At 44.1% G+C, this 23,622-nt stretch overlaps 1 protein-coding gene across 4 annotated transcripts in view; it reads right to left on the bottom strand.

The window, feature by feature from the left end:
- satb1b (SATB homeobox 1b) overlaps nt 1–23,622 on the bottom strand; it is a 78,296-nt gene that overhangs the window by 27,427 nt on the left and 27,247 nt on the right. For all 4 annotated transcript variants that reach the window (XM_061820113.1, XM_061820114.1, XM_061820115.1 and 1 more), the window contains exons 6-9: nt 13,898–14,009; nt 11,586–11,663; nt 8,411–8,931; nt 3,734–3,946 (exon numbers count right to left, since the gene is read on the bottom strand). In XM_061820113.1, the coding sequence (XP_061676097.1) occupies nt 3,734–3,946; nt 8,411–8,931; nt 11,586–11,663; nt 13,898–14,009 (924 nt within the window). The remainder of the gene's footprint in view (nt 1–3,733; nt 3,947–8,410; nt 8,932–11,585; nt 11,664–13,897; nt 14,010–23,622) is intronic.

Raw genomic sequence — 23,622 nt, 5'->3', positions numbered from 1 at the left:
CGAGCCACATAAAATCATGCGGCGGACCGGATCTGGCCCCCGGCCCTTGAGTTTGAAACCTGTGGTCTTGAGTAAGAATTAGGATTACAGTAGTGTAGTTTTTGGAGTTAGGGGTATGATAAAATTGAGGTCTATAATTTTGTTCTTAACACGATGAGTTAAAAAAAAAAAACATTTCAGCTAGTGCAGCAATTAGGATAATGCCAGGTTAGGGTTACGATAAAAAGCGGTACAAAAACTCGTCATTTGGAGCTAAGTGTTAAGGCGGCGGCGTGCGCGGTCCGGCCATCATGCTGCATGAGTGCCGGCACATACCTCCGCATGTGGATTTTACAAGCCGATGAAAACCTTCCTCTGTCTTGGCCTCAATTGCCACCTTGCATGATTTATGTGCACATATTCACGCTGCATCGCGCCATATATGAGGCTGGCAGATGGCCAAGTGTGTGCGTGTGTATGCATGTGTGCACAAGCGCATTTGTGTGTAGGAAAGTGTGTTTGTGGCTTGGCGAGAATTGCCTCATGTAGGTCTACATGAGAGATGTCAGCAGACCTTAAATCACGCAACTAAATGATATCAGCCTGCAGATATCCCACTGATGTTGGTAATTTGTGAATAAAGCCACAAATTAAAAGAAGGTAGATTACGTTTCATGTTGCCACACGCCTGTTTGACAGCTTGCTAAAATATTTTTAACTGTAACGGTAATATAAATTGTTTACTAGATTCAGGGAAGGCGGGACGGTGGGTCAGCTGGAAAGCGTTGGCCTCACAGTTCTAAAGCTCCCGGCTTCGATCCCGGACTCACCTGTGTGGAGTTTGCACGTTCGCCCCGTACCTGTGTGGGTTTTCTCCGGGCACTCCGGTTTCCTCTCACATCACCAAAACATGCAACATTAATTGGACACTCTAAATTGCCCGTAGGTGTGGTGAGCACGGTGGTTTGTCTCCATGTGCCCTGCGATTGGCAGGCAACCACTTCAGGGTGTACCTTGCTTCCTGCCCGTTGACAGCTGGGATAGGCCGTGACCTTTGTGAGGATAAGTGGCTAAGAAAATAGATGGATGGATTTAGGGAAGGTGTAGGATTCTGGGATGTGCTCCATCTGCCACTGCCACTGGCAGCCACTGCATTTTTTAAGTGGTTATGGAACATGAGGCCTAACATTCATTCATCTTCCTTCCTGCTTATCCTCACAAGGGTCGTGGGCATGCTGGACTCTTTCGCACTTATCTTTGGGCGAGAGGTGGGGTAAACCCTGAACTGGTCACAAGCCAATCGCAGGGCACATGTACCAAAACAGCCATTTGCACTCACATTCAAGAATACAGTCAATCAGTATTCGATTAACCTACCCTGCATGTTTTTGCGATGTGGGAGGAAACTGGAGTAATGCCACAGAGGGACGGGGGAGAACGTGCAAAGTCCACACAGGCGGGGGTTGGCATTTTAACCGCAGTCCAGAGAACTGCGAGGCAGATGCGCTAACCAGTCGTCACTGGTAAAATTTTCAAGTGCAATTTGTAATGGTTTTGATAAGGAACTTCATCATCAAAAAATGACATTTTCCATTTGTGCTTTTCTCAAAGTTCCTAAATATTGTGACAAGTGGAGTGCAGCAAGAAAACAACCAGGATTCACAACAAACTGCTTGGGTGTTCTCTCCCGTTGACTGCACTGGACACTTCAACGCATACTGAACGTGAAGATGCGCTTTCAGCCGCAAAGCGGTCGGGTCCCGCTGAAGTGCGGCTCCGCTGCTTCACAATCGCACTTTTGACATTCTGCGACGGTGCGCAGCCATTAAAAAAAAAAAAAGAGGGGCGGGCAGGGGGGTACGGTTTGCAGGCGGGTGGCGAAGCGAAAACAAGACAGAGGAAGTCATTGTGGGCTGTTCTGAGCGGCAGGACGATGCTGACAAATGCACTTCTCCTCGCATGTACTCTTCCTTTCAACACGGCTCACTGACTTAAGTTGTGTAGTTGTAGGTTTGGGCTTAATTCCCTGAGTGAGATTCAGCAAACTGAAAATAATGCCAACATGTAACGATTCCCCCCCCCCCCCCCTTTTGCAGGGGACCTACAAGTCATGGTATGCATTATGTCAAAACAATGTTGGATAAAAGCTGGTCCACTTCACATCTGACAAATAATTCAATAAATGTACTATTTTGCCTTTTAAGGGTCATTTTGGCTATTTGAGTTTGATGACCCTTAGTAGCGCTTCAGCCCGGAAGTCAGTTTGACTTAGCAGCATAACATTTGGTAAACATCATCATTGGTCTACCAATACCAAAGTCCTGATGGCAAACATACAGAATTGCCTGCCATTTTGTTTCGAAGCAGACATTTTGGTCGTTTCTGGAAGTCCATCATAGGTGAACTTGTCGAGATTTTCACTGATTGCTACCATAGATGAACCATGCAAGTTAAACAGGAGGGTCACACTAAATTGTGAAAGATTTTATATACTTTTAAAAAGAAAAAATCCCCTGGAGGCCAGTTTCACTGAGCAACATGAAGATTAGACGGAATCTCTACAACCTTTGCCTGTGGTCTTTTAGAGTCATTCTGGTCATTTCCAGGCGTCCTTCACAGAGCAACTTGTCCTCAAGATTTTGTCTTGGTTATGAAATTAGAAGCCTTTATATTAGATCAGTTTAGTTTGAAACAGTTACTGAATATCATTGTCAATTCCAGGAATCCTCTAAATCAAGGGTGCCCAGACTTTTTTACCCCAAGATCTACTTTTCAAGCAGCCGGCCTCTCGCGAGCTACCAACACCGGGGTGGGGAAGGGAGGTTGGGATGATGCTCCCAATGTTATGTTATTCATGTTATGTGATATATTATACTAGATATAAAATTATATGTATATTGACAAGACAGAATTAGCTTTTTGTGGACTGTATTGTCTGTGCTTTCATCCTGGATCAGGCTGTGTCCTGTGTGGAATTTTAAAATGACACCATCTCATCCTGCACTTTCTACTTTGGCTCCAGACCAGACCTTTCCCACTCGGAAAAGAGAAAATCTCGTCCAGTTTAACCATTTTTTCTTCGATTATTCACATACTCCGACAGTCATTGCATCTTCCTTTTTTAACTTTTTCCATTAATATCAAAAGTAAACATAAGCAGCACGTTTAGCTCGTCTTTGCTCTACATTGCCCAGACTGTGTTGCTAACTAAAGCAGTGGTGGTAGACGCTGTCATTGTAAAACATATTGATGGTCCTGCGTGAGTACTGTAACATTTGTAATTATGAGTGTACGTCTTTAATAGCGGGGGAGGGGGTGTAAGGTAAACTAGGAAAAACAAAGTATGGCGGAGCAGCGGCCGTTGTTAGAGAAAGTTCCGTGTGCTGCCTAAAAGAAACCAGTGGCTTCTTCTTTTCATTTTTTTACAGTATGCATGTGAATTGTGCCATTGGATGTAACAACCAGTCATCCCTCACTTCATTGAATCACATTTCAAAATGCCACAAACTTAATAGGGGTATGTTATACTTTCAATTTGCATTGGATTATTATTTTCTTTTAAATTTGGTATGCATATCCATCATGACTAGACCAATTTAAAAAAATGTCTCAAGAACACTAGCCTAAAAAAAAAAAAATCCAGGAAGTCAATCTTTTGGTTTGAAGTGGCAATTTTTGTGTCATGTTTACAAATTTGCTGTATTGGAAACTCTAAAAAAGTCAGTCAACACATCAAGGAATTGAACCCACACACCTGAACAGGCCGGCTGGGTGGCGTGCTGATGAGCGGGGCAGCCCCCATAGCGGAGGCGGCGGTAAGGCTGCGTTCCCTCTCCTCCTGGTAGATGCGGTCGCGCTCGGCCTCAGGCAACTGAAGGAAGTTCTGCATAGCACGCAGGTTGACAAGCAGGGACTGCGAGGCCGTCTTCGGGTCCTCTTCTTTGCGCAGGATTTCAGACAACAAGCCCTGTGGGACGCCCACGCAGGGAGAGTTAAAGACAGAGAAGAATAAGTAAGTGGTCAGGGAATTAATTGTTCAATTTTAAAGGGCCACTGTCATGAAATGCATGATTCTTAGTCCGTTATTAATGAAAAAATGGCAGCCGACATGGACCCATCCGTTTTTTTTTCCACCACAAAAAAATCCTCTCGAGGGATTTGTTTTCGAGATGAAGCAGGAAGTGACATACATGGCAGGACCGCCCTCAAGTTGACTCGTTTGTTTCCATTAGTTTTACCTCCGGGAAGGTAGCTCGTTGTTCCTTCATGTTAGCCAAAAGTGCCGGCTCATTGCATTGCTGGACATTGCTTGAACACTCGGAAGGATAGATTTAGCCTTCATAAATTTGCAAGAGACGTGGTTCGTCGTGAAAAATGGATTGCACCGGTGCAAAGGACGAGAGATTCGTGGGTTCCAAATGACAGGTAGGTGTGCATACAGATACTAAAAAAAATAATAGTCTGGGGCGGACGACGAAATCCATCTCTCATAACGTAACAAAAGATCTGCGTACGTATGACAGGCGTGCTAAATGTGTCGATGTGTGCGTTGGACGGCGTCGGGCTCGCCGGCGAAGGCTGCTGCGTCGGCTCGCAGACGGCAGCGGCTATGAACAACACTCCCGACAATGACGCACTCAGCCGCGTGCGATGACAACGCTGTAAAGCAGCCCGGCTCGGCTCTGTGGTAAGCCACCTCAGCGCCGAAAATGAGCCACACCTTGTCGGCCGCGGTGGCTCGACGCAGCCGGCTGCCTTGTCGGCTGAGGTGGCTCGTCACGGCGCCGGGCTGCGATGGCTTATCTCCGCCGCGGAAGTGGATCGGACGGTGAGGCGGTTTAGCCGTGATCACATATCATCTGAATACGGCTCGAAACAATAGGGTAATATTGCCCCGGTCACTTCACTCGGTTGTGTGACGTTCTCTTCTTTGAAAAGCGCTTCCGTGTCAGAAGGGGCGTGTTCGTCTCCCATAGTAGGGTCCAGAGCGTGTTTTCAATGGCGAATGTCCGGGGTGACGTCACGGACAGTAAATGCAGCCAGTATGGCGACCACTTGGATGTCGTTGAATGACACTTCCGCAACTTTGCGCATGGATGACGCACTCTCCGCTCATATTCATTTTTTCGCATAGACATTGAAGTGAATAATGTGATATGTATTTCTCTTTACAATATCTATATTCAAATGTTTATAGGGTTGACACTTGACCTTTAAGGTGCTATGGTCTTTGCTTGCAAGTACTAGCTGTGCTGCTTGTGTGACGACAATGTACTGCAGTCTTCACAAGACTAAATAAAATTGGTCAAAGTGACAGGACGTGCTGGGCCTACAAAAACGAAGGAGCTGCGTGAATTGGTGGCAACTACTAGCTGTGTTTAGGAGAAAACAATCTCCCTTATTCTTCATATGCCATAAAAACGGTCAAAAGTAGTGAACAGAAATCAGACTCACAAATAAGTAATATCGGGTTTTTGAGGAAAAAACTGACAATTAATGATAATTACTGGCAAACAAATATATGTGAAACTTGTTCCAAAGCCTCCTGGGTAATTTTGGATGTATTCTTAGGCCCGCGCCACAGCTGGCAATCAGCGCGTCGTCTTGTTTGTGTGTCAACAGGGTTCCGTGCAGCGTTAGTGGGGACTTTTTAGTCGCCTCTCAGCTGCGCACTGCGCCGATTCTGTTGCCGTCGACAGGTGTGATTCGCTATCAAAACAAGGTGACGGGAAATATGTCCTGAATTTTAGCACCTTTTTAATTTGTCAAACACTAAGTTGCGATTTGTCATTATGTAATGTGAACTTACTGTAGGATTATACATTGGTACGTTGTTATGACGTGGGTGATTTAATAAATAAGGTGAATTTTTCATTATTCTAATAGACAGATAGAAGCTTACTTTTTAATTTCTATTTTACTTATTTTCCATGTGGATTAATTTCTTTTGCAGGTTAAAAAAAAAAAAAAAACTTAGAGAGTTTTGGTGGCATACTACAGGGTTGAACAGCGGTCAGTTATCAAGTTTTTGGTTCCTGAAGCGTTGGCCTCACAGTTCTGTGGTTCCGGGTTCAATCCCGGACCCGCCTGTGTGGAGTTTGCATGTTCTCCGTGCCTGCGTGGGTTTTCTCCGGGCACTCCGGTTTCCTCCCACATCCCAAAAACAAGCAACATTACTTGGACACTCTAAATTTCCCCGAGGTGGGATTGTGAGTGCGACTGTTGTCTGTCTTCATGTGCCCTGCGATTGGCTGGCAACCGGTTCAGGGTGTACCCAGCCTCCTGCCCGATGAGAGCTGGGATTGGCTCCAGCACTCCCCGCAACCCGTGCGAGGACAAGGAGCGAAGGAAACGGATGGTTGGATGGTTCCTGAAGTGTGCAAACCAGTTGAAAGTCATAGGAGAATGTCAACTGTATATGGTGTCACATGTTTCAGCCAAAAAAATGTCTACAAGTGGGGTAAATTGTTTAAAAGCATGACGAATCCATTCTTAACACACGTCATTTTATAGGATAATTTTACGAGATGTAAGATTATCTGCCATTTTACGTGCTTGATCGGCAAGGAGCAAAATTAGCAAAACACATGCCCTGCCCAAAAACATAGGGAGTCAGCCATTGGAGGTGTCATTTTAGGTTTATTTTGGGTGTTTCCAGGGTGTTCTTCATGGGGACACTTGGACTACATATTTTGTTAAATTGCTAACTTGAATGGAACCATGTATACAAAGCAGAAGGACAATGCTAAATTGGGTACATTTTGTTTTGTCATTGTGCGTTGCCATGTTCGAAAAGATAGACATAGTTATCTTTTTTGGTTAAATGATGCCATTTTATTATCAGTTTTGCCATTTCGAGCCTTGGGCTTCTTCAAAGATGGACTTTCCTAGAGATTTTGTCTCACTGCGACCCGATTTGAAGCATATACACTAGACAGATGCGCAACAGTAAATTGTGAAAGTTTTGAGATTTTGTCGTTGCATGTGGGCAGAGCAGGACAGCCAAGTTTGATGACTGGCTATAAATCCCACCCTCAGCTCTATCCTCCACCTGCACCCTTGCTGCAACATTTATTAAACAGAAAAACAAATCAAAATAGTTGATAAATTATCCCAGTAAGGTCAAGGCCACATTCCTCTACTGGCACAGATAACAGATTGTTGTTTTTGTGACATAGTACATATTGAACTATGGGGGGAGGGGCGGTAGATAACAAGGATTCTCATTATTCTCTGTCTTACTGTCATTGTTATACTTTAAAGTGGTGGGGAGATGTAATGGACTTGCGGTGTGATAATTTTAGTTTTGATGTGACACCATAAGTGTGAACAACATGTTGACTCATGACTTGCCTACACTGTCATCGTGTGGGGGAATGTAAGCGCCTTCTGCGTACAAAAGTAACATTGCAATTGTTCCTCACTGCCTTGTCAGTGTCATCTTATAGGAGAAAATTTAAGAATTTTAGATACACACCATGGTTGCGAAAATATGGTACATTGTGGGGGGAAAAAAACTTTGAAAGCAAAATCCGCGAATATGCGGGGCCGCTAACGTGACCCGCGAATGGGCATGGGCAAACTGTACTCCCTGAAATTGTAATTCTCGCAAAAATAAAAGTTCTGTCCCTAAATATGATTACACGACTAGGGTTATGATTGCTTTTTGAGGTAAAACTTTTTCTGATTTGCTCACTTTTTTTCTTGAAAAACAACAATTAATCTAAAATCAGCAGTATTTCCCAAATAAATTAAAACTTTGTCTCCAATATGATTTGTATTTCAAAAACTGATTATTCTATTAGCGCATTCGTGGGCAGCGTCCCATTTTTGGGACATCATGATTCTCAGGCATCATATCCTTCAGTATATCTAAATATTTAAGTGTTTTAATCTGAAGCCATAATTTGGTATCAGGAGAGGATGACTCATCGGTCAAAGTTAGCACAGAGTTATTTCCCTTTCCTTCCTGACCCAACATGGATGCCTCAAGTTATCATATAACTTAACCATAAACAAAACAGAAGCGTTATTTCCTTGATTGTGGCCTGTTAGAGGAAAAAATTGCCACCCTGCCCATGAATGAGTTAAGCATACAACTTTACAAAAAAAAAAAATTCCCTCTCCAAATGTGTGGGCGTCTTATTCTTGTAACAATATGACTATATATATTTTTTTTTAAAGTACTAGTGTTTCTCAGAATCTTATTTTTATTTTCAAATATGAGTATCTAATAAGATTTTCCTCCCCCAAAATAAAACTTGATCTCAACAAACAAGTAGATTAAAAAATATTTAAAATCTTCCAATAAATTCTCATTTTTTTTTTTATTTTATTCTAACTTTGTACATTTTTGTGATATTTTCAACAACAACATTTCAGCATGGATGGAAGCCCAGAAGCCATCGCCTCCTCATGCATGCCAGCTCACCTGGGTTCTGTTGAAGGCCACTCGGGCGAAGACGGCCTGCGAGATGCCGGCCCGCTTGAGCTCATCCCGGACCCATTGGTAGATCTCGGAGGACACCTCCGTGTTGGATCCCACTTGGGGCTCCAGGGGCTTGGCGTGCGAGCTGCGGTTGACGGGCGGGTGGTTGAGGTACTGTTGAGACAGCGACTGCTGCGCCAACAGCCGGTTGACCGCGTACTGCTGATTGAGGATCTGCGCCATCACCAGCTGTTGGTTGACCAGCTGTGGGCTGATGGGCGTGGACACCAGGCCCGGGTGGTGCAGGCCGGGGGGTAACTGCGGTTGCCGCGCGCCCGCTTGGGCCCCTCCGTGCTGCGGGGGCGGCGGCGGGGCGTGGGACAGCGGGGGCACCGGGGACGACGGCGTCTGCTCCGCTGTGCTACCCGGGATGGGCTGCTGTTGCTGGGAGAAGCCCAGGTGGTTGTGGTTGTGGTTGTGGTTGGAGCCGGGCGGGGACAGGTCGGACAGGCCGTCCATCTCGGCTGCGGGGAAGAAAGGAAGAAGGTGAAGAGAAAATATGGGCACAACACAGAGTTCAAAATTGTAACTGGAGTCAATAAATGGGTCGGAAAACTGGGATTGGCATTTGGAGAGGATTTTTGTCTATGAGCAAGGCACCAACTCAAAATATTTAGGATGGACATCTCTATTTGGTGGGGGCCATTATATTTTTAATAACTAAGCGGGTCTGAGAACCCAGTTTGCCACAACGTCAGTCAATGATAATTTTGTTTCAAAGATGTTCCCAACTCGTCCCGTTGATTATCAATTCTGCAAATGATGAATGTTTGCCTTTTTGTCTTTGTAAATGAAATAAAAACGAGGGGACGGCATTCAGACGCGCACACCTCCGCACGCCGCATTCACAAACCCTGATGAAAACGCCGTTACGGCGGAGAGGAGCGATATGTGTTTTAAGCAGATGAAGGAGATTAAAAGCGCGTGGACCTTTTCCAAAGATCGTCTCGCCCGTTTCTCGACTGTCAGCGAGCACAAAGCGAGCGGCCGAGATGAGTCTATTGAGCATTTGTCAAAAATAAATGACGACAGGAGGGTGTGTGTGTTTGTGTGGAGGTGGGGGGGGGGGGTAAAGGGTTAGTGGGAGGAACAAAACAAAAAAAAAATCATCTTGGTAATAATCATGTCTTCTTTTCCCCATAATCCCTGCCATTCCCGTGTCTCTGATGGTATGACTTGTATGTGAATGTGTGTGCGTGTTAGTGCTGGGGGGCACTGCCATGAAAATTGAATAGAGGAGAGGAGGATGCACGCCGTCCCTAAAAAAGGAGGGGGAGGAGCAGTGGTCCCCGTGTGGGATGGTGCGACAAAAGAGCCCGGGATTAAAGGGACAATGGGAACGTGATGTGGGCCGCGGGGGTGAAGGAGGGATTGAGGGGGTGAGGTTAGGTGAGAAATGAGCAGGGGAGGGAATTGATAAGAACTGAATCATTTCGATTCCATTTTTAATGCTGCTCCAAAACTGCCCAGTTGACTGTCACTCTGTAAAGTTTTCATTTCTACCCTGAATAATTATGGTTATATAATTCTCATGTTGGCGGCACCGTGGGACAACTGGTGAGAGCGTTGGCCTCACGGTTCTGAGGATTGGGGTTCAAATCCCAGCCCTGCCTGTGTGGAGTTTGCATGTTCTCCCATGTGCCTGTGTGAATTTTCTCCGGGCACTCCGGTTTCCTCTCACACCCGAAAATAAAAAGCATTAACGGGAGACTCTAAATTTCCCCTAGGTGTAGTAGTAGTAGAGTGCGACTACTTGTCTGTCTCTACGTGCCTTATGATTGGCTGGCAACCAGTTCAGGGTGTACCCCGCCTCCTACCCGATGATAGCTGGGATAGGCTCCAGCACTCCCGGGACCCCTGTGAGGATAAGCGGCTTGGAAAATGAATGAATGTTACTCCCCCTACCCCACAAAAAAAATTCCTCATAATATTCAATTTTTTCAAAAAGACGATGCTCTAAAGTTACAACTGTTTGGGATCATTTAGTCGTTCCCTATTCCCTGATTACTACAGAAAATTGAGATTTTGATTAAGTGGACTATAAACTTTACTCTAGGGATGAATCAATTCACCAAAGACTCACTAATCTTTCTATAAGAATACAGTGGACTGTATAGTACACACATCAGTCAGATAAAAAAACTGTTTCAAACACAACAATTTTGTCATTGCCGTCACATTGATTACAACGTAGTGCCTCAACATCAAAGTGTGGAACAAATAAATGGGTTAGAATTATTTTTTTTTTAAGATGAGTGCATTTTACAAAAGGACACAAAGCACTTTTTGTTCCAGTGTGTTGATTTTTATCTGTGTGGAAAGCATCATGGGATATATTGCTTTGGTAGTGACCATTGGTGCTTTGCTATTTTCCAAAAATGCATTCTGGGATAAATATACTGTATAGGGAACAAGCGAGACTCGCTACACATTTGAGGAGTACAAAAAAAAAAATGGCCGACCCACTATATAGTGGAAAGGGAGTGAATCCCAACGCAGCCATAGGCTTAAAATAATCCATCCGTCCATTTTGTGTTTCTCTTCCATCCAAACTGACTCCAAGTGAGCGCAGACAACCAAACTGTGGCGTTATTTGTTCACTTTCCCACCCATTTTCTTTGCCGCTTATCCTCACGAGGGTCGCAGGAGTGCTGGAGCCTATCCCAGCTGTCAACGGGCAGGGGGCGGGGTACACTCTGAACTGGTCGCCAGCCAACCGCAGGGCACATCGAGACAAACAGTACACTCAGAATCACACCTAGGGGCAATTTAGAGTGTCCAATTATTGTTGCATGTTTTTTGGGATGTGGGAGGAAACCAGAGTGCACCGAGAAAATCCACGCAGGCACGGGGACAACATGCAAACTCCACACAGGCGGGGCTGGGATGGAACCCGGTCCTCAGAACTGTGAGGCCAGCGCTTTACTAGCTGAGCCAACATGCCGCCCGTCATTTATTTCTTTTTTCACAAATGTGTTTGTGAGCAATTAAGCACAATCAATGCGTTAAAGTCCTACCTGTAATTTAAACACAATGGCTTCCTTCATCCCAGTGTTTTGTGCGTCGGTGTGCATGCTTGTGTGTGTATGGACAGATATGTACACATGCTAGAACATACCTAGTGCATTAGCACGGGGGCTCTCTCGAAGGACGCATGTGCCCAAGTAGCCTTCCAGCTGGGAAGGTTGGCGGATGCCTATAAGGAGGGCACACACACACACACACACACACACACGTGCACACAGACACACACAAAGTGGCACGGTGAGGAAACAGATCACAGTTTAGATATGCCAGCCAGCCGCATCAATGAATAACAGCTGCAGGAAGTATTGCGCAATGCTACGCTATCTACGCTACGTGTGGGCGCGTCGAAAAGGGTGTGCCAAATACTGCATTGTTCCTGCGGCTTGATGAGACAGCATCGCAACACCTTGTTGCTTAAGCATTTTTCATTTTTCACGCTGTCATCTCTACCATGAAAAACAACAAATATTAGCCTTAGCAATCTGTAGCGCAATTTCTTAGCATCGTGGCTCACATGAATGATTTTTTTTTTAAACACAATAAAATCTCGACAAACAATTCAGTCTCATCAAAAAAATAAAACATATTTCGGTGCTTCGTGCAACAAAGATCTGAAGCAGTTCTCAAAAACCGTATATAACAGAATTTTAATTTCGTAAAAGTAACGCTAAAATGGCCATGTATGGCTAAAGGTTTTCCAGAAGTTGGATGGGGGACTCCATGCAACACAGATTTAAAACAGCGTTAAAAAAAATGTTCATCAAAATATTAGCTTGGGGATTTTAATGCTGTAATGACCCTAAACAGCTGACGGGTGCCAGATGTCGGTTGATGGACTCTTTGCAACACAGAGCTGTCAGAAACAATACTTAGATAACTCAATAATATTTCAGTGATTTTATGACTATGAGGAGCAGATCCAGCGCAACGGTCCTGGGCTGGACTGGCAAGTGCCAGAAGTTGGTGGAGTCGATGCGACACAGATGTGAAGCAATTATCTAAAACAGTGCTCATACAGACAAATATTACATAAGTGATTTTCATCCTATAAAGCAATTGTTCAACCTTAGCACTTTACGCTGTATCATTCCAAGACTTTTTAATTGATCGCAAACCATAGTACATTACTGTAGTTCTATATACTGTACAATTGAAGCCAGACATTTACATACACTGTGCAAAATCACACATTTCATATTTTGCTTCACTGTCTGAAGTCCAATCAGACTAAACCCCTCCAGTTTCAGGTCAGTCAGGATCACAAAAATTATTTAATTTTGTTAAAATGACACAACACTAAGAGAGAATTTCTTGGAGAATTGTATATTTTTTTAGGGCAAAAGTTTGCATACACAATGCACTTTGCATACACGTGTACCATGTACTTAAAGAACCTGGGGAAGCCCAGATGATGATCGCTTTGGAAGTTCCCGATAGGTGAACTGACAACATATGATTAAATTGGTCACACCTCAAACACTCTGCTTCCTCATTTGAACTAGAGGGAAAATCAAAATGAATCGTTCAGGAAATTAGAGAAAGAATCATAGACATTAGTCTGGCTCATCCTTGGGTGCAATTTCCAGACGAAAGTGCCACGCTCATCCGTTCAAATTATTATACGCAAGTTTAAACATCATGGGAATGTGCAGCCATCACACCGCTCAGGAAGGGGAAAGCCTCTGTGTCCCAGAGATGAACGTGTTTTGGTCCGAAATGTGCGGATGAACCCCGGAACACAAGCTAAAGACTTTGTGAAAATCCTGGATGAAGCTGGTAAGAACGTGTCAGTATCTGTAGTGAAACGAGTTCTCCGAAAAAAATAAAAAAGACAGATTACAGTTTGCAGAAAGAGAGCAAGACAAAAATCTTAACTTCTGGAGTCATGTACCGGAGATGATACTCGAGAAATGTACAGTATGTAAGCTCTAGATCCTCAAAGGAAACAAGATAAAATTCTCTAAGAAATTTTCTCCGTCATTAGTGTGGCACTTAACAAAATTAAATAATTTTGGTGATCCTGACTGGCCTGAAACAGAAGAGGTTGAGTCCGATTTGACTTTCGACAGTGAGACAAAAAAAATGAAATATGTGTGAGCTTCTGGCTTCAACTGTATGCACATAATTGGACACAAATGAGAGCTCAAAAAGATCCAGAAGCCTCCGTTGGTTGGTGGCGTGATTGGATCAAATCAAAGCAAAGTCAGATCAGCTGCTAAACAGTGCGGCGTAATCTCAAATTATTAGATAACAAGATAAAAATGTGTCGGCCACTTCATGTGACAGCAGCGAGACAAAGGCGCACTTAGTCAGACAACATATTGTATTAGTGCCTGTGTGCGAAGGACAAAAGTGTGCGTGTCACATTTTTGCCGGAAACCCGCCCCGCCCAGTTCTGCTTACCCATCATATCCTTTGTCTTCTTGAAATGTTTATACCAGCGCCCAAATTCTTGACACTTTGCCGCCGACACATTTGCATAGTAAGTGCTGTTGACAATGGAGGAAATCATACTCTGAAAGAGAGATTGATTGAGAGAGGCAGAGGGGCGGGAAAAGAGAGAGATATTAGAATCTCCTTGTGGAATAAAAAAATAAATAAATGAATAAGAAGCCGACAGAACGCTCGGGGGCGAGGAGAAATAAAAGGGACGGTTACAAATATGGTAACCCGAAGTTAAATTAACAGTTCGCAGATGCCAGAAGTCGGTGCTGACGCCATTCAACATAGATGTGAAGCAGCTGTCAGAAACTGCTTACAAAACTCATTAGTTCCGTGATTTTAAAGCTAATACGGCCCTCGCGGTTCCAACATTCCATGCAACACGGATGTCAAGCAGTTATCAAAAACGGCGTTCATAAAATTCAATGTCAGCTAAGTGATTTTAATGCTGTGGTGACGATATTGAGTCAAACGGTCACGGGATGGAGTATCAGTTCGAAACTGCCGTAAAACACGGATGTGCAGCATTGCTAGAAAAAAATTGCACCTACAACTTAATTTTGGTTCTGTAATTTTCATGCATTATTGACTATATGCTGTCAAATGGTCATGACTATAAAAGCACGCAAAGTTTTTGTCCCCAAAGCAGCACAGATGTGAAGCACATGTCAGAAACAGGGATTCTAATGTTATAATGACTGTACACAGTTCAAAGGTCACAGACTGTTCATGAGTACCGGAAATTTATGTTGACGCTAAGTAACACTGGAGTCCCCGAAACACTGCTTTTGCACATAAATATTACTGTTTTACAGTTATTTTAATTGTAAAATTGGAATATACAGTCAAATGGTCCAGGACTCTAATGGCAGGTACGCCAGATGTTAGTCTGCATTTGCATTTGTGTTGCATGGACGTGACTAACTACAGGATTACTCCTGTGCTTTTAAACACACCATGACCGTACTCTACGTAGTCAGATGGTCCTGTGACGGAACACCAGTTCACAAGTGCCACGCAACGCAGATGTGAAGGAGTTGTCAGAAACAGCGCTTCATCCAAGTAAACACTTTAAAAGATTTGTGATTTTAAAAGCAGTCCCCAGGTGCCAGACATATGACGATGCAACACTAATGTGAAGTACCCTATTTTCCGCACTATAAGGCGCACCTTCAATGAATGGCATGTTTCAAAAGGTGTTTTTCATATATAAGGCGCACCGTGTTATAAGGCGCATTGAATAGACGCTACAGTAGAGACTGGGGTTATGTTATGCATCCATTAGACAGAGCTGCAGTAAAGTCTTAATAGTGATCCATATATAAGGCGCACAGTCTGCTTTTGAGAAAATGAAAAGCTTTTAGGTGCGCTTTATGATGCAGAAAATACAGTATTTGTCACAAACAATGCTTAAAGAACTAAGTATTCAGTCATTTTAACGGTCCAGTGACCATCTGCAGTCCAATGGTCTAGGTTGTTTTAGGAATTCGCTAAAGGGTTGGTGGACTCAGTACAACACATTTGAAGCAATTGCCAGAAAAAGTGCTTAAAGGGGAAATCCAGTGCTGAACAGAACAGAATGAACAGTGTATCCAATAAGTCATGTAACATGTACCCAATTTTGACAACATGATGTTAAATCACTCTCATTTAATAGTGTTTTGAAAAGATTTGATCAACAATTACAAAATTTTTAGGGGCGCTGGCATTTTCGCGAGTCACATGACCTACGTGCGCGGATGTAACGTGTACCGTGCCGCAACAAAGACTCGATTACATGAGACACCATTTATGCCCAGCGCCAATTTCTCATATTTATCCTCATCTGATGAAGAAACAGCAGTATCGGTTGATCAGGAAAACGGAGGAATACTTCCATACGGATTTGAGATTTCCGGCGGCGGAGCCCATCCAAAGAACCATCCGCGGCTGCTCCCGTGGGCCTACTGCTTCATTAGCCCGGGACGCCGAAGCTAGGCTAAAGGCCTCCGCCGCCACCGAAGGCGGGCCACAAGCTCCGGCGGCGGGCCTTTAGCCAAGCTTCGGCGTCCGGGGCTAACGGCCTCCGAGTAGTCAGACTCCGCGTCATTCCGTCCAAAGAACCATCCGTATATTCAACATTAATTACAGCCACAGGGTCAAATCTGGAAGTATTCCTCCGTCTTCCCGATCAACCGATACTGCTATTTCTTTATCAGATGAGGATAAATCAGTGAAATCAGCGCTGGGCATAAATGGTGTCCCATGTAAGCCAGAGTTTGGAACGGCATGGTACACGTCACATAGATCATGGGACTCGCAAAAATGGCAGCGCCCCTGAAAATTCGCAATTGTCGATGAAAATCTTCTCGAAACACTATTAAATGAGAGACGATATAACATATTACATGACCTATTGGATACATTGTTAATGCAAACCACTGGATTTCCCCTTCAAAGATGGAGCCTTGACACGCAAAAAGGCAACGACAGTACAACAGAGGACGGCTGCACTGTGACAGCAAGGAAATCGAGAAAAAAAGGCAGGTGAAACACATCAGGCATGCAAGCAGATTGGGTCTGGTGCAACAAAGTAAAACTGACACAAGGCCTTTGTCTGTTCTCCTTTTTATCAAATGCCACCGAGTTTGTCTGGAGTTTTTCTTTGTTTTTTGTTTTTTTAATCACGAGGGGAAGCTGTGCATCTGTTGAAACGAAAAAAGAGATCTTTACCTTCAGAAGGGCAGCACATAGTCCTTTAATAATAATAATTGCAGCAGCTGGCTCGGTTTGAACAATCTGTCGGGAAGTCGGACTTAAAGGAGCCGGCGGGTCGCGGCGAGCGTGTCGGCCGCACGCTCCCGTCTCATCGGACCGAACGCCCCCCTCCTCATCCTCGCCTTCCTCGTAGATAAGCAAAGAGATGCTTCTCCTCCTCCATAGTGGCTCTTCATTATTAAAATGAATGTTTTAACACCTCGCTGGCCTCCGGGTGAATATCAAGGTTCGCGCGGGAGGGGGAGGCGGAAAAAAAAAAACACTTTTCGATCGTCATACATATTCAAAACAGCCAGACCATCTGTTTTCAAATTACAGGTATAGGCCTTCTTTATCATTTTCTGTAATGTATGCGCTGGGGGAGGTTGTTGGCAAGAGCGGCAAGCTCCGCCGCGAAGCCGGCGATGCTCCTCGGCAACAACGGGAGGTGATCCCTCGACTCCTGACCTCCCCGTCACCCCCTCGTTTGTGTTATTTTTTTATAACGCATAAGGGTGGAAATGCGTGCCGATTGTATGCAAACAAAACGGGGCGGAAAAAAAAATCCATCAGCTGGTCCAGAATGTGCTACTCGAGTGACGAGGAGAACTGCGGTACACTCCACTGCTATTAATAACAGTGATTCAACTATGAGAACATCCAGTCACACTTTGGACGAGAAGAGTAAACAAAAATGGGAAAATAATCCATCCATATAGCAATTTATGCAAAATGTTGCTAGCCAGGTGCAAAGTCAAAGTCTACACTTCCCTGGTATTAAGAACAGTAGTTCAACTATGAAAAAATACAATCACACTTCGGACAAGAATTGCAAACAAAATGGGTGGGAAAAAAAAACAAAACTCCATTCATCTCACAGCTGGTCCGGAATGCTGCTACTTGAGTGTCGGTGATAAATACACTCCGTCGCTATTAATATCAGTGATTAAACTGTGAGATCATAAAATCGCATTTTGGGCAAGAAGTATAAACAAAATGAAGAAAAATTGTAATCTATCTTTGCAGCATGTCCAGAATGCTGCCACGAAAGTGCCGACTAGAATTGCACCCCACATAATAGTGATTTAAATATGAGAACATAAAAGCACACTTTGGGCAAGAAGTGCAAACAAAATGGGGGGGGGGGGTTTCCATACACCGAGCAGCTGATCCCAAATGCTGCTTTTCGATTGCTAACGAGAACCACGCTACACTGCAACCAATGTCCCCTCTAAGCTGCGCAACTGCGCAAATGCGCATTTGTCGCACATTCTTACTCAGAGGAAAACAGATCCAGCGCAGTTAACTACAGCCTGACGTGTTTTTTTTTTTTTTAAACACTAGCTTGGCCACACCAGGCCACACACTCTACTTCCTGGTTTACCTGACACCGGCCCCTCCATTTTAAAGGGGTACACTCATAATTACAAACACTGGGATATGTGAATAATAGAAGAAAAAGTGGTCAAACTGGATGAGATTTTCTCTTTTTTTGAATGAGAAAGGTCTGGTCTGAAGCCAAAGTAGAAAGTGCAGGATGAGATGGTGGATAATTTTAAAATTCCACATTGGCACAGCCTCATTGATGATGAAAGCGCAGACGATACATTGCCCAAAAAGCTAATTCTGTATTTTAAATATAAGAGGCAACATAACATTAACCTTAAAACTGTTTTGGAACATCATTCAGGTTTCAACATGCATTGGGAAAGATATTCTGCAAGCAATAATTCAGTTTTATAACAAGAAAAACAGACGGGAATAGCATTGTGGGTTAAAATAAAAAATGAAACAAAGTTAGAAGCGACATTTCAAATTTATAGTTCATAGTTGGCTTGGTTTGGTTAGCAATGTATTTTTTTGTTTGTTGACATTTTTGATGTAAGTTTGCAAAAAACACAAAATTGTTCTTAAAAATGTTCTGATGGAAATGTAATCTGAGGTGTGCAACTTCAATGGATGTCTCTGATGTTGTCAGGAATTAATAAATAAAGACGTTTTATTTTCAAATCTATCAGATGAGCAGCTGGTCTTGAATAAGGTCACCCGAGCGATGACTAGATTGTGAGAGAGAATTTGGCGACTTGAGTGGCATTTCAAACTCAAGTACACCGCTAGTACTAACTGACTGCTCGGTGAGAACTAAAAATCGCACGTCAGACAACAAAGTGTCTTGTCGTCTCTAGCGTTAATGTTCCCGAGAGTCACTAATTTCCTTCAGAGATCAATAAAGTAGTTTAAGTTTGAAACTTTTGGAGGCCTAACTGATGCAAGTTTCTCAAATTCAGTAAACAATTTTGCGGAAAAAAAAAAAAAAAAAAATATATATATATATATATATATATATATATATATATATATATATATACGATTAGATTTGTTTGTTTGGGCAGAACGGTTGAGCGACTGGTTAGAGCAGAGGTGCTCAATGCGTCGATCGGCAGTCTTGGTCGATCGCGGGACGGCGTTCCTCTAAACTCTCGCAACTCTCCTTACACCCCTCCCCCGCCCTTAAAGCCGTACACTCATAATTACAAATATTAGTGGTTATGCAGCCCATCAATGTGTTTTATAGTGACAGCGTCCGCCGCCGCTGCTTTAGTTAGCAACACAGTCTGGAAAACGTAGAGCAAAGACGAGCTAGACATGCTGCTTATGTTTACTTTCGATATTAACGGAGAAAGAAAAGAAAAGAAAGAAATGCCGTTTTTTTAAAGATGCAATGACTGTTAGAGTATGTGAATAATGGAAGAAAAAGTGGTTAAGATGGACGAGATTTTCTTTTTTCCGAGTGGGAAAGGTCTGCTCTCAAGCTAAGGTAGAAAGTGCAGAATGATCCAGGATGAAAGCCCAGACAATACAGTGCACAAAAAGCTAATTCTGTATTTTAAATATAGGAGGCAACATAGCACTAACAATAAAACGGTTTGGGAGCATAATCATCATCTCCCAACCCCGCTACCCGCACCGTCGGTAGCTCGTGAGAGGCTGGCTGCTTGAAAATTAAATCTTGGGGTCAAAAAGTCTGGGAACCCTTGGGTTAGAGCATCTGCCTCAGAGTTCTGAGTGTCAGGGTTCAAATCCCAGCTCCGCCTTGGTGGAGTTTGCATATTCTCCCCGTGCCAATGTGGGTTTTCTCCGGGCACTCTAGTTTCCTAACGACATCCCAAAAACATGCAGGGTAGGTCAATTTAGCACTCTAAATTGCCCGTAGGTATGAATGTGAGTGCGAATGGTTGTTTGTTTTGGGCAACCAGTTCAGGATCTACCTCGGTTTTTACCCGAAGATAGCTGGGATGAGAACCAGCTCTCCCGCGACCCTTGTGAGGATAAGTGGCTCAGCAAATGGATGGATGGATGGATTTGTTCTTTATTTTAATGCTATAATGACAATATTCTGTCGATTGGTCGAGGGCCGTAATAGCAACTGATAGGTCCCAGACGGTTGCGGACTCCATGCAACACTGATGTGAAGCATTTGTCAGAAACGCTGCTTCTACAATTGAGTATTTGTTCTATGAATTTCATTTTATAATGACCATGTGCACTTCTACTGTACACACAATGGGTCTGGGCATAAGTTTAACATAATGTTCAATCAACGTATATGGAGCGACGCCTGGGTAGGGCTGGTTGCCAATTATTAGCATTTAAGCGTTCGGGGGGGTTCCGAAGGACATTTGGTGCTCAAAACTGGAGGCGAGCAGGAAGAGGCCCATTCGGACATGCGGCGGATTACAAAGCCGTCTTTTGTGGCTCCGTTGAAAAAAAACAAAAAAAAGTCTTCATTCAATTTGAGTTGAGTTGAGTGGAGGGTTAGCGAGGCAAAATATTCCTTTTAATGCCTCATCCATTTATGCATGGCGGCCTTCTTTATTTTGTCCTATTGGATTTTGGCCCTTTTTATCTCGAGCTTTTAATGGAGTGAATCGTACCGAGCCCGCCGCTACCTGCGCTATCTCCTCGCTTAGCCTCCCCCGAATTCTCCTCCAGCCACCTGTCCATGTTTTATTTACAGTGTATCTGGGCTAGGGGCTCCCTCGCTCTCTCATATTCGCTCTCTCTCACTCCCCCCCCCCCCCCATGCTTTTCCAAGGCTGGCTCGTCCTCGCCGCCATCTTTGACACAGATGTTCGAATAAGCGCTGCTCATTAATCAGCCCTCTCCCTCAATACATCACGGGTCTCTCACGGGGGGCCCGGCCTTGTGTTTGTGTGTGTGTGCGACATGACAACAACGTGCACAAACACACACACACACACACACATAGGATGCAGCGATGGCACCTTGGTGCCATTGAGAGGGCTCTGCTACATCATGTCAACAGGTAACATGGTTCTGGACCCACACGTGTGCGTTTGAGTGTGTAGTGCATTGTGTAGCGTAGTGTAGTGCAATGTGTGAGTGTTTGTGTGTCTGTGTGTGTGCGTGATAGCGATCTGGAGCTCACTGCGCTTATCAGCGGGACCAGGAAGTGGCACTGGGCGACTATCGGCCCCCAACATCTACTCCGCTCCCATCAAGGGAAACAGGAAGTGTGCGAGGTACAGCGTCTCACATACGCACACGCATAAAAATGACAAACGGATTCACACACTTTCACAAAACGGACACGCATTCCAAATCAGGCAGGAAGGCATTCGTGACTCTCGCCGATATAACAGATCAATTACACCACAACCACCTCAGCTCGAGCGACCCACACGTACATATACGCAAATATATACACACACATTGACACACACTAAAATGGCATTTTGATGACTGTCTGCAGCTGGTACATAAGTGTGCGACTCGATTGAGGGGGTGGGGTGAGGGGTTCCGAGCTCGTTTGTTGCCATAGTTTCTATCAAAGTGGGCAAAGGGGGGGGGGGGGGGGGGCTACCAAGCTCGGTACCAACCAACCACAACACTAAGCTCTGATTGGCTGGATGAAGCAAGCGGGATTAGCACGCTTTAAGCCTCTGATGTAGCGGTCGGGACGAACTGTACATCCCATTTGTGGATGTTACACCTTCGACATTGCTCTCCAGCGTGTAAACAGCTATACCTTTTCCTTTCGGCTTGTCCGGTTAGGGGTCGCCACAGCGTGTCATCTTTTTCCATCTAAGCCAATCTCGTGCAGCTTCCTCTCTAACACGTCCTCCCTCACAACATCGATCAATATTTTCTTTGGTCTTCCTCTCGCTCTTGTGCCTGGCAGCTCCGTCCTCAGCACCCTTCTTTTTAATTTCTGCCACCTCCAGTTCTGCTTCCTGTCGTTTCTCCCGTGCCACCATCTCTAATCCGTTCATCATGCCCTTCCTCTTAGCGGAGACTCTTCCGTCACATAGAACACCAGACACCTTCCGCAAGCTGTTCCACCCCGCTTGGACCCGTTTCCTCACTTCCTTACCGCACTCTTCATTGCTCTGTATTGTTGACCCCAAGTATTTGAAGTCGTCCACCTTCGCCATCTCTTCTCCCTGGAGCTTCACTCTTCCTCCTCCGGCCCTCTCATTCACGCACATCTATTACTATTTTACTTCGGCTAATCTTCATTCCTCTCCTGTCCAGTGCGTACCCTCCATCTTTCTAATTGTTCCTCCGCCTGCTCCCTGCTTTCACTGCAGATCACAATATCATCTATACCTAAGGGCAGCAAATGTATGAAAACTGTTTCTTGGTCCATTTTTTTAAACCATTGTTTTAAGCTTAAAAAATATAACTTAAAAACATCTTTTTTGGAGGGAAAAAGAGCATTATCATACTGCCCATGGACAACATTTTCATGATCTACGAGGGGGTATTTGTGAGCTTGTAAGCTCAAATTCTCAACTTAACCAGAAGTAGCGATCAAACCTCTCCCATTCCGGCATAACCAGTCCTCAGTCCATTACAGAAAGCTACAGTAAACACATACAAACTGGTATAAATAAGAAAGCAAAACGTTTCATCAGTAAAACAATCGAGAATGCTTTCCCTGCAAAGCCTGGTAATTGAGTGCCGAATAGAACTGGAAAAATAGATCATAGTTCTCCATTCTAGCATACATATAGAAAGCTACAGGCACCACCTGAGAAATATTAGAAAGAACTTATAGATCTATTCTACAAAACTGTCTACAAGGCTTTCTCTTCATACGCAAATCCTGAGTGCTGAGTAGAACTAAAAAGATATTGTAGCTCCCCTGTAGTAGTTTTTTTTCATTTGTTTTTTTAAATCTCGTGTGATTCTGACCATTTTTTTCCCAGGGCAGCAGTGTTTTGGGAAGATATCCTTCCACCCTTTTGCAACCCCAGGTGGGAAACATCCTGGACTCACCACGAGCCAATTGCAGGTCAAATAAACGCAAAAAAAACCCCAAAAAAACAGTCACATTCACAACTATGGACAATTTAGCATTTTCAAACTAAGCTAACGTGCATTATTCGGAGATGTGAAAACCTACGCAAGCTCGGGGAGAGCATAAATGCGAACACCCAGATCGCAGAACTTTTAGGCAAGCATGCTAACCGCTAGAACTATGCTTCCATCAAAGAAGCACAGATAAAATAAAATGAAAAAAAATCAATGTCGAACACGTGTGTCTCACTCCCTAACTCACACCGCGGGCCGCGGTTACACAGAAGACAAGCCAAAAATGTGTTGGGTCGCAAGGAACCCTGCCGAGATGACAGATGGCAAAAAGCGTGTACTGTAGATGTACGCTGCGTAGATTGTGACGAAGGTGCAAAGTCAGAAGAGAGCGCGTTCTCCTTCGTGACCCTGGGTTGCGTCGATGTCAAGCTACACACAAGCTGTTCCCTCTGAATAATAGAAAAAAAAAAAATGAACTTCATATGATGTGAATCATCAACCTCTCTGCCTCTATGCAATTGGTTTATTAAAACTAATGATACCTGAATAGCACGCTGAACATGACTGATATGAGATGGGACAAACTCTCTCTGTTGCTCTATAACTAGTAG

The sequence above is a fragment of the Syngnathoides biaculeatus genome, chromosome 5 (assembly GCF_019802595.1).
Source record: "Syngnathoides biaculeatus isolate LvHL_M chromosome 5, ASM1980259v1, whole genome shotgun sequence".
Lineage (NCBI taxonomy): Eukaryota > Metazoa > Chordata > Actinopteri > Syngnathiformes > Syngnathidae > Syngnathoides > Syngnathoides biaculeatus.
The sequence above is the reverse complement of the archived record's forward strand: the minus strand, read 5'-3'. Positions and strand labels throughout refer to the sequence as shown.